A 12,014-nucleotide genomic window follows, 5' to 3' on the forward strand; every position below is an offset into this window, starting at 1 on the left:
TACGCTTGCGGTTACATTTTAAATCTCAAACAAGTTTTTGGCGCCGTTGCCGGGGAAAGGAATAGCAATAATGTAATGACTGAAAATAAAAATCCTAAATTAAGAAAGAAAGGGTAGTCAGAAGAAGGAATGAGAGGGGGGAGAGAAGACTACTGAAGGAGCCTACTTACTTGAATCAATGCTTGAACTTGAAAAAAAATTGCTCCACGGCTCATGATCTTGTCACCTAGATCTAAGCCTATAACTATAACTTAAAAAATTATAACTCAATTACATAAATCATAAACATAAAAAGGCTGAATAAAAATAAAAGAGTGCTTGCATTAATTGACATAAAAAAAAACTATTACAAAAGTGATTAAAGCAAAAATAGAGAAGAACTAGAACTAAAGAGAGAAAGAGGAAGAGAGAGAGCAACTAAAGAAAACTAGAAGAAGAATGAATTGTGTCTCCTCCTCTTACATGAGTTGTATTTATAGGGAATGGAGAGGTAGGGTAACAATTTTCTCTTTCCTAAAAGAGAGAAACCCACAATTGATTGTGAGATCTTTTGAGTCCAAAAGTGCTAAGATGGAGGAGAGAGAAGAGAGAAATAAATTTTGAGAAATTTCTTATAATTTTTTGCTTATTTTCTTTCCTTTTTTTTTCTAATTTATTTTTCTTCTTTTTTTCTCTCTCCTAGGGACAATTTTTTTTCTTCCTTTGTGTGATTTGGACAATCTTTGGTGATGATGTGGAGGAGAGAGAAGATTTGGACAATCTTTGGTTCTCCCTTTTTTTTCTTCTCTTCTTGCTTCCACGATTTTGCTTTCCTTTTTTTTTTTTCTTTTTCTTCTCTTCTTGCTTCCACGATTTTGCTTGCTTCTAATTTGATGTGGAAATCCCCTCCATGCCCTTAGTGCTTTAAGTGAGTGAAAAACAGGAAATCTTCAACAAATTCTCTAAAAAAAACAACCATGAGATTCGAACTTGAGACCTCTTGGTGAGCAAGGGAATTTTGTACACCATAGCTCACCAACTAAGCTAGGTAGTTGTTGTTACCAAAAACAAATCTTTAATCACTTAAGGATGTGGTCCATCAATCCTTGTTGGCATTTGGAGTATTCCTTGTACCTCTAGGACAATTGGAAACGGGCTGGTTCTGCATCTCGGTTCAGTTTTGATCCATTATTCTTTTTCTGACCCGAAAAAGAATAATCATTTGTACGGGTGACCAAACGAATGTGTACTTTTAATTGAACACGTCCATCTTGCTCAGAATTTCGTCCTCTTCGCAACCATGGAAAGAAATAGGACCTCTTTACGTGTAAAATTGAAGATATAGCGCCCGATAGTCCTTAAGGCCTTGAAAATATAAAACCTGCAAAAAGAGAGTAAAACCCAAGGTAGCTCCATTCTAAATATGTAAAATGCATGTTTTACTACCCTATATTTCACACATAAATGTGCTCATCACTCCAACTTAGTGTTGATTCCTGTTTTATTCTCATGCACTAAGACAATGTCAAAGAGCATACACTAGGAGACTTTGTCAATGATGTTATTTGTTAACTCATCCATGACAAGTGCAAACAATAGGGGCTTAAGGCCGATCCTTGGTTTAACCTAATTTTAGTTCAAATAGAATAAACATAAATGCACATATGCTAATTAAAAAACATAGACATCATAGCAAGCACTACTAAAAATACTTTGTTGCACATATGTTAGGAAACTTAACACATATGTAAATAAAATGACATGAAAAAGAAGAAGGTCAGCAGTCAAGATGGTCGTAGAACAGCTAGGGTGCGAATCCAGCAAGCACTTGGGTGGAGTAAAGTAGATCATAAGCACCATTGTACTAACGTGCGTGCTTTAGTTTTTTAGCTTGGTTCTGGTGCACGCCTGACTCTCCATTGAGTGAAAGCGAGCCTTTGGCAATTGGGTTGCATCAATGATTGATCATAAGCCCCTATTTGTTTGCACTTATCATGGATGAATTAACCAAGAGTATCCTTGACGAGGTCCCATGGTGTATGCTCTTCGTCGATGACATTGTCTTAGAGCCCGTTTGGTAACCCTCTCAGGATATTTTTTTTGTTCTTTATTCCATTTTGGAACGGAAACAGCCAAAAAATCATTTGGTAAATTCCTTTATGTTTCTGTGCCCAAAGAACAAACCAATTCAGAAACTCATCCCAAGAGTGGAAATCAAGTAACACCTTTTAGGTGTTTCTTTATTTGAAAATCATCTTACAGAAATAAAATAATAAAATTATTGCCATTTTCTCTATAAATCCTCTCAAAGCCCAAAAGCCATTCTATCTCGTCAACAAGGAGAAGCTGCTGCTAGACCTTGGGGCCTCTTCTTGCCGATCACTGCTCCAAGTCGCTAACGGTTGCCAATCTTCACCGCTCAAACCTGCTAGAACCGAGACTACTCAAAGACCCATCTCGCCGCAAGACATATCCCGTAGTGCAAGAGAGTTCAATGCTCGTCTCAGACCTCTCCTCCTCTCTCATATCTCTTTTTCAGGTTTTGGATCCCTACAGCCATTATTCAAACTTTCCCACTTTACCACTAAAATTAGAGAACCAAGGAGGTCTAAGGGGTTGTAGAAGATCCATAGCCAATCCAAGAGAGTGAAAGTGAGAGTGACCAACATCGATCGTCTTCAGCATACTAGGTGAAAGGCACACATATTTTATATTTTGATCCAAACATTTGTTTTAATTTGATATCGTGTTCTAGTTGTCTGTATGGGAACCGATTAGGGGCTGATGTGAAACCTTAAATTATCATCTCGCCATTGTCATCTCTCTCATGTATGAAGATAGGGAATCTTAGTCACAATTCTCATTCGATCTCACTCCTAACCCCCAACCTAGAAAGAAAACGAAGATAAATCTCGATTCCTTCTTCGATCTATCTTCTCAATTGCTGTTCTTTTTTATGTTGTTTTTGTATTTTTGGATTTGCTCTTGCATTGTGATGACAATGGTTTCGGGCTTGAGTAGTTATGGGGTTTATGGGTCTAAATTTGGTTTAGGGATATGGATTCAAATCAGGAAGATGAGTCTGAATATGAAAATAATTATAGGGATATGGATTCAAAGGATGATGATATTTATTGAGAGAATAGTGTCTTCCCGATTGAGTTCAAGATGTTTGTAATGAAAATCAACAAGAGGTGTAGGATGCTTAAGTCCAACACGAAGAGAATGAAAAATTAAGGAGTTGTTACTTTACAAATTGGTTGATGTGCGGGTTTCAAAACAGAGAAAGGGTTAGGTGTGAGTTGGACCTGAACATAATGGTTGATGTGTCTGTATTTCCCTAGTTCCATTTGATAATTTGTTCTTTATATTTCAGCAGCATCGTTTAAGGGAATGTCAATAGAATTTTGATCTCATAAATATAACTTTAAGGCAAGGAGCCAAATTTTCAACTAGAAAACCTTAAAGAGAAATAGTTGAAAAAATGCAAGCTGTTGTTTATCCATTAGTTGTTGCTGTAGTTGTGATTAAAGGCACTGAGTTCATGAATATTTACCAAAAGAAAGAAAGAGCTCATGGATACCTTAAAAACAAGCATCTTTTGGAATCTGCATAATAGGTTTTATCAAACGCCATTTGGTTCAGGAACTCTCCCAAGAATAGTTCCAGAGCAGGTTTACCAAACGCCTAAATAGAGTCAAAAGATCATCTTATAATGAAGGAACACAAATAGATGATTTTGCTGAAGAACGACGTTCTCATTATAGAATCGTTACCAAATGGGCTCTTAGTGGATGAGAATAAAGCAGGAATTAACATTAAAAAAAATGGATTATGGAATAAAGACATGTTTTGATTGGTCAATGCGTATTCGTTGAAATAGAAATTGATAGATGATAGGTTGGTCGATGAATGTTGGTATGCTTAAAGGTTGGCACTTGTGTTCTTGGACCTTGGTCTGGGTAACTGACTTTGAAGATATTTGGTTGAGAGGTCATCCGAAAAAAGGTTTCTCATGTTTTTTGTTTAACGGGAACAAGAAAACAGAATCTTCCATTTGGTATCCACAGTTCTTTTCTTTTTTTTTAAACGAACCAGGTAAAAAAAACAAAAACGAGAAATGTTGAAACATGGTAACCATGTTCATGTTCCAACATTTGAGTTTTGTTCCAAAATGGAATTTTGACACAGAAACGTAAAATTATGGTTTTGACATGAAACATTGTTTCTTGAACAGAATGACTACCAAACATAGCCTAAATCTAAACTTTGGCGCAGGAGAATAGCTTCAAAAAATTTACATTTAATGTTGAGATGTTGGGAGCTATATAGTCTTAGTGGTTTTGTTCACTTCATTGATGCCTTCATATATTTGAGGAACTTTTTCCACTGAATTCCTTAAATGTTTGTGTTAGATCCTCCAACATGTATGGTAGTTCAAGCCCCATTGTTGTTTTCTTTAAATTGTATATAATGTGTAGGGCTAGTTATGCCAAACTGTTGAAATTAGAAACACTGTAGCTGAGATGAGAATGTTGAAATGGATATATGATAAAACTAAGAATGATGAAATAAGGAATGATCAAATTATAGTTGATTTAGGAGTAGTTTCGATACATGATGAGAAATGAGAAAATAGTTTGAGGTGCCATGACCATATTCAATAGAGGCCTTTAGATGCTATACTGTGAATAAGTATTTTGAATTGGAGGAGCCAAATGAACTAGGAGTAGACATAAAATGACTCTCAGAGAAATAATGAGGAAAAAGATGCATAACTTAGGTCTTGTATTAAACATGACTTTAAATAAAGGTAATTGGAAAGTAAACCATGTTGTCCAATCCCATTAGTCGGTAGGGGTGAGTTGTAGTTGTATACTATTTTATAGTTGATCTGTAACACACTCTTATTTAATCCATCTTAAACGGCCCCGTTGTATTATTATCCCTTTTTTAATCCTTTCTTCCTGGAAGGTGCATACGACCTTTTCTTTTTAGGGTTTTCAGGGCGTTTTGCTCTTTAATTAACTTTCTTCTGCACCATTATCAGATTTCGATTTCACGGAGGTTGGTTTAGGCGCGTCATCAGTCTTCCTCCTTCCTTTCAGGTTCCTTTTTTATTGTCTTCCTTCAAACCGCTGGCTCGTTCTAGTTTTCCCTATTGGCATTTATTTTGTATATACCTCTATCTGTACGTTGGGTGCGATCAATGTGTTGATTTAGTTTTCCCAATCACTTGTCGATTTCTCATGTATCTGTTCGTCTAATCTCCGATCCCTCTCCCTTTTTCCCCTCGATGGAGACGTTGCTATGAGCTCTTTTTAACCGGAGATCTGGCTCGTATCCAGCTGTGATGAGCCTTACTATTTATGAGTGAACTATTTTTCCAATTTGGATTGAAACTAATTCAGTGGTTTGATTGTTTAGCAAATTTGAAAAGAAAAATTCAATGCTTGATTCAGGAATTTCTTTCAACTAGTTGTTCATCATCTGCTTTTTTCGATTTCTTTCCCCCTCCACCCTCTTTGGTTCGTTTTATATGTTATTATTCATAATATACCGATCTACTATTGCTGTTGTTAGTACGATTACAATAATTATAATTACAACCATCCCTGCTACTTCTTCGCCTTCTTACAGGTTTTCTTTATTTCCTCACACGTTTCTGATTTGGTTTAAAGTTGTGTACATCTAATCTCGTGGGGTTCAGCTAGAAACTAGTAACAGTATTATGTTGCACAAGTAGGAATTCTTCTAAACAATGGGGATTGTAGTTTTCCCCATTTTCAATTAATAGTTTGTTGTTAATGCTCATTCTTAATCCGTTTTTCCTTTTTAAAGCAAACTGCTCAATAGCCTTATTAAAGATCACTTGGACAAGCACAGAGGTATACTCACCCTCTCTCTCTACGGGCAGTGATAACTGGTATTTTAATAAACCAGTTTCAAAGTTTAGGAAGTGTTCCTCTTTCCCTTATTACTAGAAGAAGGAGGGGATGGGAGATGGAGCATGAAAATCAAAGCTTATAAGAGATGATCATCGATACAGGATGTATAAGAGCCTTTAAAGATGTGAGTATTGGAAGACTTGAGGAGCAGGGAAATGGCTGACATATCACAGCTCTACTTTTGCCTCACTTTCACATTTGTTATCTCGAGTTGCATTGTGTTTTGTTGCATACCCTTGTATTCTGATGTTTTTACTAAGGACAGCCCCTTGCTTATTTATTTTTGAGGGAGGGAAAAAAATACTGATATCTAAATGGGACTTACAGTTGTTGAACGATGTGTCAATGTTTTCATATTGCCCAAGTCCTTATCCTAACATCTAACATTCAAAGATATCTAACTTGTAGACAAATATCTGCACCTAAACCCATGTGACAGGGAGGGGGAGAAAACTATTACGCGTAATATTGTAATTACGGATATAAGAATGAAGATGTGAGACTTGGGATTTCAGATTTATTTTTTTTTCTTTTTTGGCTATGAAAGATAAGGGGAAGAACGAGAAACAGAGGACCGGGTAAGAGAGCAGAACGATACCTCCACCTAATCCCTTTGTGAAGATACCCACCGCCCTCTTCAAATCCAACCTTTTTGTTTTATTAAAACTTCCATGTCATCTTCAATCTCAAATCCACATATGTATAAATTCCCCCAAGCCATTGGTCCACTCAACAACTTACTCCACTGGGGACTACAGGGGGTTGTACCAAAAGATAGAGAGACTGTTTTGTAGAGAGCTGATTGATCCACAGAGGGAGAATAATTGGTAGCATTAGCAGAGTTGACTTCGTGGTCTTCTCTGATCGGAAATGCTGACGGGGTAGGAAGAGAGAGAAGGGGGAGCCGGAGGGGAGAGGGAGTGCCAGAGAGGAGGGGGACTACGGAAGAGGGGATAACTACAACAACGGAGGTGGGTGGTTGATGCTAAACAAGTAAACAGAAGGAATAAACTGCCGGAGAGACAGAGAGATGTGCGGTGGGTTGCAGTGGTGAAGTGGGAGAGAGGGAGCAGCACCAGTGGTGAAACGAGTGGGTTTGCAACAACAGATAAATGAATGATTGAGATGCAGAGGGGGGATATGACGGTCAATAAACTAGGGGTGTAGGAGATTCCATCCCGCCCGGCTCAGAGAACCCTTGCCCTTATTAATATTACTTTTATTATTATTCCTGTTGTTATTATTAGTGATATTATTACTACTACTACTATTTGGTCGGTGAATGCATATGAATCACTAGGGTATGTTGCCCTGGTACGTTGAGGGAAGTATGTTGCGCTGGTGTAGTGAGGGAAGTGTTTGGCACAGATGCAGCTACAATTTCAAGGAGTCTAGGTATCATATGTTTAAAGTTAAACTACCATGAACTGAGGAAAATCATAAAGATTGTGCAATAACATTTTCATCTATTTTGCATGAGTCTTTAGTCTTTTTGTGGTAACTATATTTAGGGAAATAAAACTTTGGGAGTAGGAACACTGCCCATCTGCATTCCCGCAGCCCAGACAGTCCCTGGTTTTGGCGGGGGGGGGGTTGTGAAAAGATGCCCCGGCCTCTTGAAACCAGGGGCTGTGTTTGGGCATGGGAAATGCAGACGGGCAGCGTTTCTCTTCCCTAAACTTTTTATCTGTGTGGTAATTATGCTTGCAATGTGCTATTTTTCCGAGTTTCTTTTGGACATTATAATGTTCTGTATCTTGTGATCTGGACTCCGGAACAGTTCTGTTGTGGAGTTGATGTCTTTGATGGATTTATCTTTCTTGTTCTCCATTTTCTTCCATGTGCGTGAAATCTTCACTTTGCGCTGAGTCTTGTGGTACATAATTATTGTAACCATGCAGGCTGCACTATTTTGCGAGGTTTTGTTCTGGGTCTGTGGAGATATCCTCTCTACAGCTTGCATGAGGTCCTTTTTTATATCTCTGGTTTATTGTTCCTGTTGAGGTTTCTGGTTGGAAACAGAGATGCCAAAGAACGGGAATGTTATCCAGAATATTAGCACTTTGAGAGTGACCCCGCAACAGTCTCTTCGCCGTTTGGGGAGTAGGTGTTCTCAATTAGCAACAGGGCAGCAGTCCTCCCCAACAATATTTCCAGATAAACGGAGTAAGCTTAAAACTTTGAGGCGAAGTGAGGCCAATGTTGTCAATGGTGATTCAGAAAAAATGAAGACACAAGAGCACAGGATTGACATAGGAGATGAGAAGTCCGATTTATTGGGACATGTTTTGTTTTCTGGGAAGCTAGTTTTGGATAATAGGGTGACCAACTCAAGTGCCGATGTGCAAAAATCCACAGAGAGTACGGACAAGGATGTTGTTAATGCGAAACTTACAAGCAAGGCATTAGTTTGGGGATCTAATATGATGAGTGTGGAGGATGTGATTTCTGTAAGTCATTACACAGGCTGGTTGCACTTTCTCCCTGAAGAATTGTATTCCTGCATTAATTTGGCTGAGCCTTGATATCGTGACTGTGACCTTTGCAGGTAACATATAATACAGGTCTCAGGCATTTTACCGTGCATGCATACCCAATAAGAAAGAGATCATGTGGAATTTCTTGTTTTATGAAGCCTCGGAGAAGTCGGAAGGACTTCCGCTTCCTAGCTTGTAGTTCAGAGGAAGCTTTTCAATGGGTTAGTGGCTTTGTGGATCAGCACTGCTTTGTGAATTGTTTACCGCACCCCTTGGTTTCTTCCAAGAAGCAAGCTTCTAACATGATTGCAAGTGATTTCCCCCTTGAACCAAACATCAAATGTAAAAGTCCTCCAAAAGTTCTTGTAATTCTAAATCCACGTTCTGGACGTGGTCGTTCGAGTAAAGTTTTCCATGGCAAAGTGGAACCAGTATTTAAGGTTCGTAGTATTTACCGTGACTTTTTTATTCTTGTACCATTTTCATGCCAGCATATATTCTTGTATGACTGCTTTTCCCAGATTTACAAAGAAAGGTCCTGCATTTACCCGATTTTGTAATCTTCTCTTGCTACTGCAGGTAAGTGGATGTCTTTGGTCCGAACATATTTTTATTTACAACCTTAAAATTTCCATGTGATATTGTGCCATCAAGACCAAGGTTTGAATTTTTGACCTAACTTAGCAAAATATTTTGGTTTTGCCAAGTGTTCAGATTGGTGAAATTTTTTGAAATTGGGTGAAATTTGTTCAAAATGTGTGAAGTCGGCCAAAATATTGTGCGTTTGGAGAAAGTCAAAATCACATTCGCTAGCAAAATTTCAAACCTTGTCTGCCTTGGTCATCATTTTGGAACTTTAATTCCTTGATTCCTGCTTAAAGGGCTGTACTTTTAAATCTAATAATGTTTCAGACAATGCCTTACGGACATTTTTTTGTGTTATATAAATTTTTAAAGCACATCTATATACTGACTGCTGTAAACAGGAGTTGTATGACATTTATGAGGAATTCTCAAACAACGGACCTTGGGCTCTCAACTTTGGATGAAAATTAATAATGAAAGTTTCAGTAGGTGTAACATGCAAATTGATAACTGAAAGTTTGTCATGGCAGATCGGCCTTCTCTCTCTCTCTCTCTCTCCCTTCCTACTAGGTACACCCTCAGATCGGCCGCCATTGGGAGCAGCCTCCCTCTCTCTCTCTCTCTCTCACCCTTCCTTCTCATCCTCTCCCTCTCCCTTTTACCCTACCCCTTCTTCCTTTAGCTGTCTCACACGATTGGGAGGGCTGACTCTGTCAAGACTTTGATCTGGTGAGACCTTGAACCGTTGCTCATCTGGAGTAACGTTGTGCCGCCGGACAAGCTGCAAATCAGATCTGGTTCCTTGATGTCACAGGGATCTCCAGCTTCAGGTGTAACTCCGCTGTTGACCAAGCCGCAGCCCAGATCTGGATTTTTTGTCGGTCTTGCTGGTCTCTCCACCTCCTCCCAGATTGACTCATTTGCACTGCCTGCGCCCTCAAGACCAGCCACTTGCAGGGCCAGCTGCCCGAAATGCTGTCATCTATGCTTGGTCGAAAACCGTCTCGCTGTTGCCCTTCGCGACTGTCTCCACTGCTTGGACGGAGCTTCGCTCGGCCAGCGCCCCGCCGAGGTGACTGCCTTCTTGCCGACGGAGCTTGATTCTCGTCTTTGCGGCGTCGAGTTTGAAGTGTGGAGACATTTTGAATAGGGTTTGGTGGAACCCTATTTGGAATTGTCTTGTTTGCCCCTCTTCCCTATTTGGGCTTGTTGCACAATTGGGCTTGAGTTGCCCTTTCATGGGCTTGTTATCTTTTATCTTTTTAAGCCCATGTGGGCTTTTGTGATGTATTGGACATGCCGTTTGTGACATGTTTTTTGGTTTTCTAGTCCATCGGGCCTTGGATGTTGTCCTATCTGGGCTTTGGTTACCCTTATTGGGTTTATAATCTTCCCTTGGGGATATCTTCTTCCTCCCCCTTCTTTTAATGCATTTATTAATTCACCTAAAAAAAAAATTCAAATTGCCTAATCATCCTCATAGATGTCGGTGGACGAAAGAGAATCTCCTCCACTTAATTTGTATTTGATCCAGGGTTCAGATTTAGAAAAGTAAAAGGAGTTGAAAATTCCTAGAAAGATGGGATTTTTACAGTTTTGATCAGGTGGATTAATTAGGAAGTAAAGAAAACAGAATGAAAATGAATTTAGTGAGTGTTTTAATGACAATTTGGTGTAATTGTTCAGTTTAATGAGAACAGATTTCTCTTGGTTTGATTCAAGTGCTGCTGGAATGGCTGCAACTTAATGAACAATGGGATTTTTGGTTTGATAATGTCTGTAACTGTAATGGTTGATTGAGTGGATATATTTAGGCTGTGTTTGGTATGCATTCCCATTCTGATAATTTGCATTTCCATTCTGAGATTGTAGAATGCATTCTTGACTAAGAATGAGAACACTGTTTGGATGCATATTAGTAAAAAATATGTTATTAAATTTTGGATGTTCAGGCATTTCATCGAACACGTAATGGGTGTCTACTAATCTTCAGCAAAAAATATATCTCAATTCTCAATTTAATCGATGACGAGGGGTTTTGGTGTGAGAAGCAAAAGGTGAAAACGATTTCTCTCAAAGGATCGAAGTCACTGTGGATTGCAGCGGCAGCGGAGATAACCTTTGTTGCGAATTTCATTTGGGATATCCAAAAAGGACACCAAGGATATTATCGTGGATCAATACAATCGAGGAGAAGGGATGACAAGAGGGATTTGGCTGAGGATCTTGTGCTTAGGTTTTGGTGTGAGTAGGGAAAGGTGAAAACGGTTTCTCTTGAAGGATTGATTCGATCGAAGTCATTGGAGATTGTTCAATCAAATCAATGGTGGATCAATTTGACTGAAGTCGCTGTAGATCACAGCAGCAGTGGAGCCTTAACACACAAACAGATATAGCAATGGTGGCCCCAGCTCCACCATTGCCAACCCCTGACCCACCCATTACATTGCCTGATAGCCCCATCGGAAATGCACTGTTCATCAGGACTTGCCTTGCCAACAAAGAAGACGTCCCATGGATGTGTTCGAGCATCTCCGCCGCTGAAGTCTCCAGTCGCCCGCTCACAGTGGACCACCTCAACAACTCTCTCTACCCTCCTGCCGTCTGCATCATCAAGCTCAACCTCTCTTCCGACGATCCAGAAGCTGACTTGTTCTGATCGGGGCAAGGGTGTTGTGGTCGTTGGGTTTGTTCTCTTCTTCCCAAACTACTCGACCTACTTGGCCAAGCGTCACTTCTACATAGAGGACATCTTTGTGAGGGAGTGTTACAGGAGGAAAGGCCTTGGGAAGATGCTTTTGTCGGCGGTGGCGAACGGGTGAAGATGGGACTGTTGGAGGGTTGAGTGGGACCGAGAACGAGAATGTGGAATGGGGCTTTTGCCCGTTCCAGAATGAAGGGCATTCTTGATTCCATTCTAGGAATTCAGAGTGAGAATGCATACTGAATAACATTTTTGTCGGTCCAGAATGCATTCTGCACTTAGAATGCGTTCTGAGAATGCAAACCAAACACAGCCTTAAAG

The 12,014-nt window shown here is 39.5% G+C and overlaps 1 protein-coding gene across 5 annotated transcripts in view; it reads left to right on the plus strand.

The window, feature by feature from the left end:
* Nucleotides 1-4,929: 4,929 nt before the first annotated feature.
* LOC122081780 (sphingoid long-chain bases kinase 1-like) overlaps nt 4,930-12,014 on the plus strand; it is a 49,041-nt gene continuing 41,956 nt past the window's right edge. For 4 of the 5 annotated variants that reach the window (XM_042649054.1, XM_042649057.1, XM_042649056.1 and 1 more), the window contains exons 1-3: nt 4,930-5,087; nt 7,829-8,377; nt 8,476-8,844. In XM_042649054.1, the coding sequence (XP_042504988.1) occupies nt 7,952-8,377; nt 8,476-8,844 (795 nt within the window). In that variant the 5' untranslated portion in view covers nt 4,930-5,087; nt 7,829-7,951. Of the gene's footprint in view, nt 5,088-5,820; nt 6,052-7,828; nt 8,378-8,475; nt 8,845-12,014 lie in introns of all 5 variants that reach the window. The other variant, XM_042649055.1, reaches the window with a different exon arrangement.

The sequence above is a fragment of the Macadamia integrifolia genome, chromosome 6 (genome assembly GCF_013358625.1).
Source record: "Macadamia integrifolia cultivar HAES 741 chromosome 6, SCU_Mint_v3, whole genome shotgun sequence".
Classification (NCBI taxonomy): domain Eukaryota; kingdom Viridiplantae; phylum Streptophyta; class Magnoliopsida; order Proteales; family Proteaceae; genus Macadamia; species Macadamia integrifolia.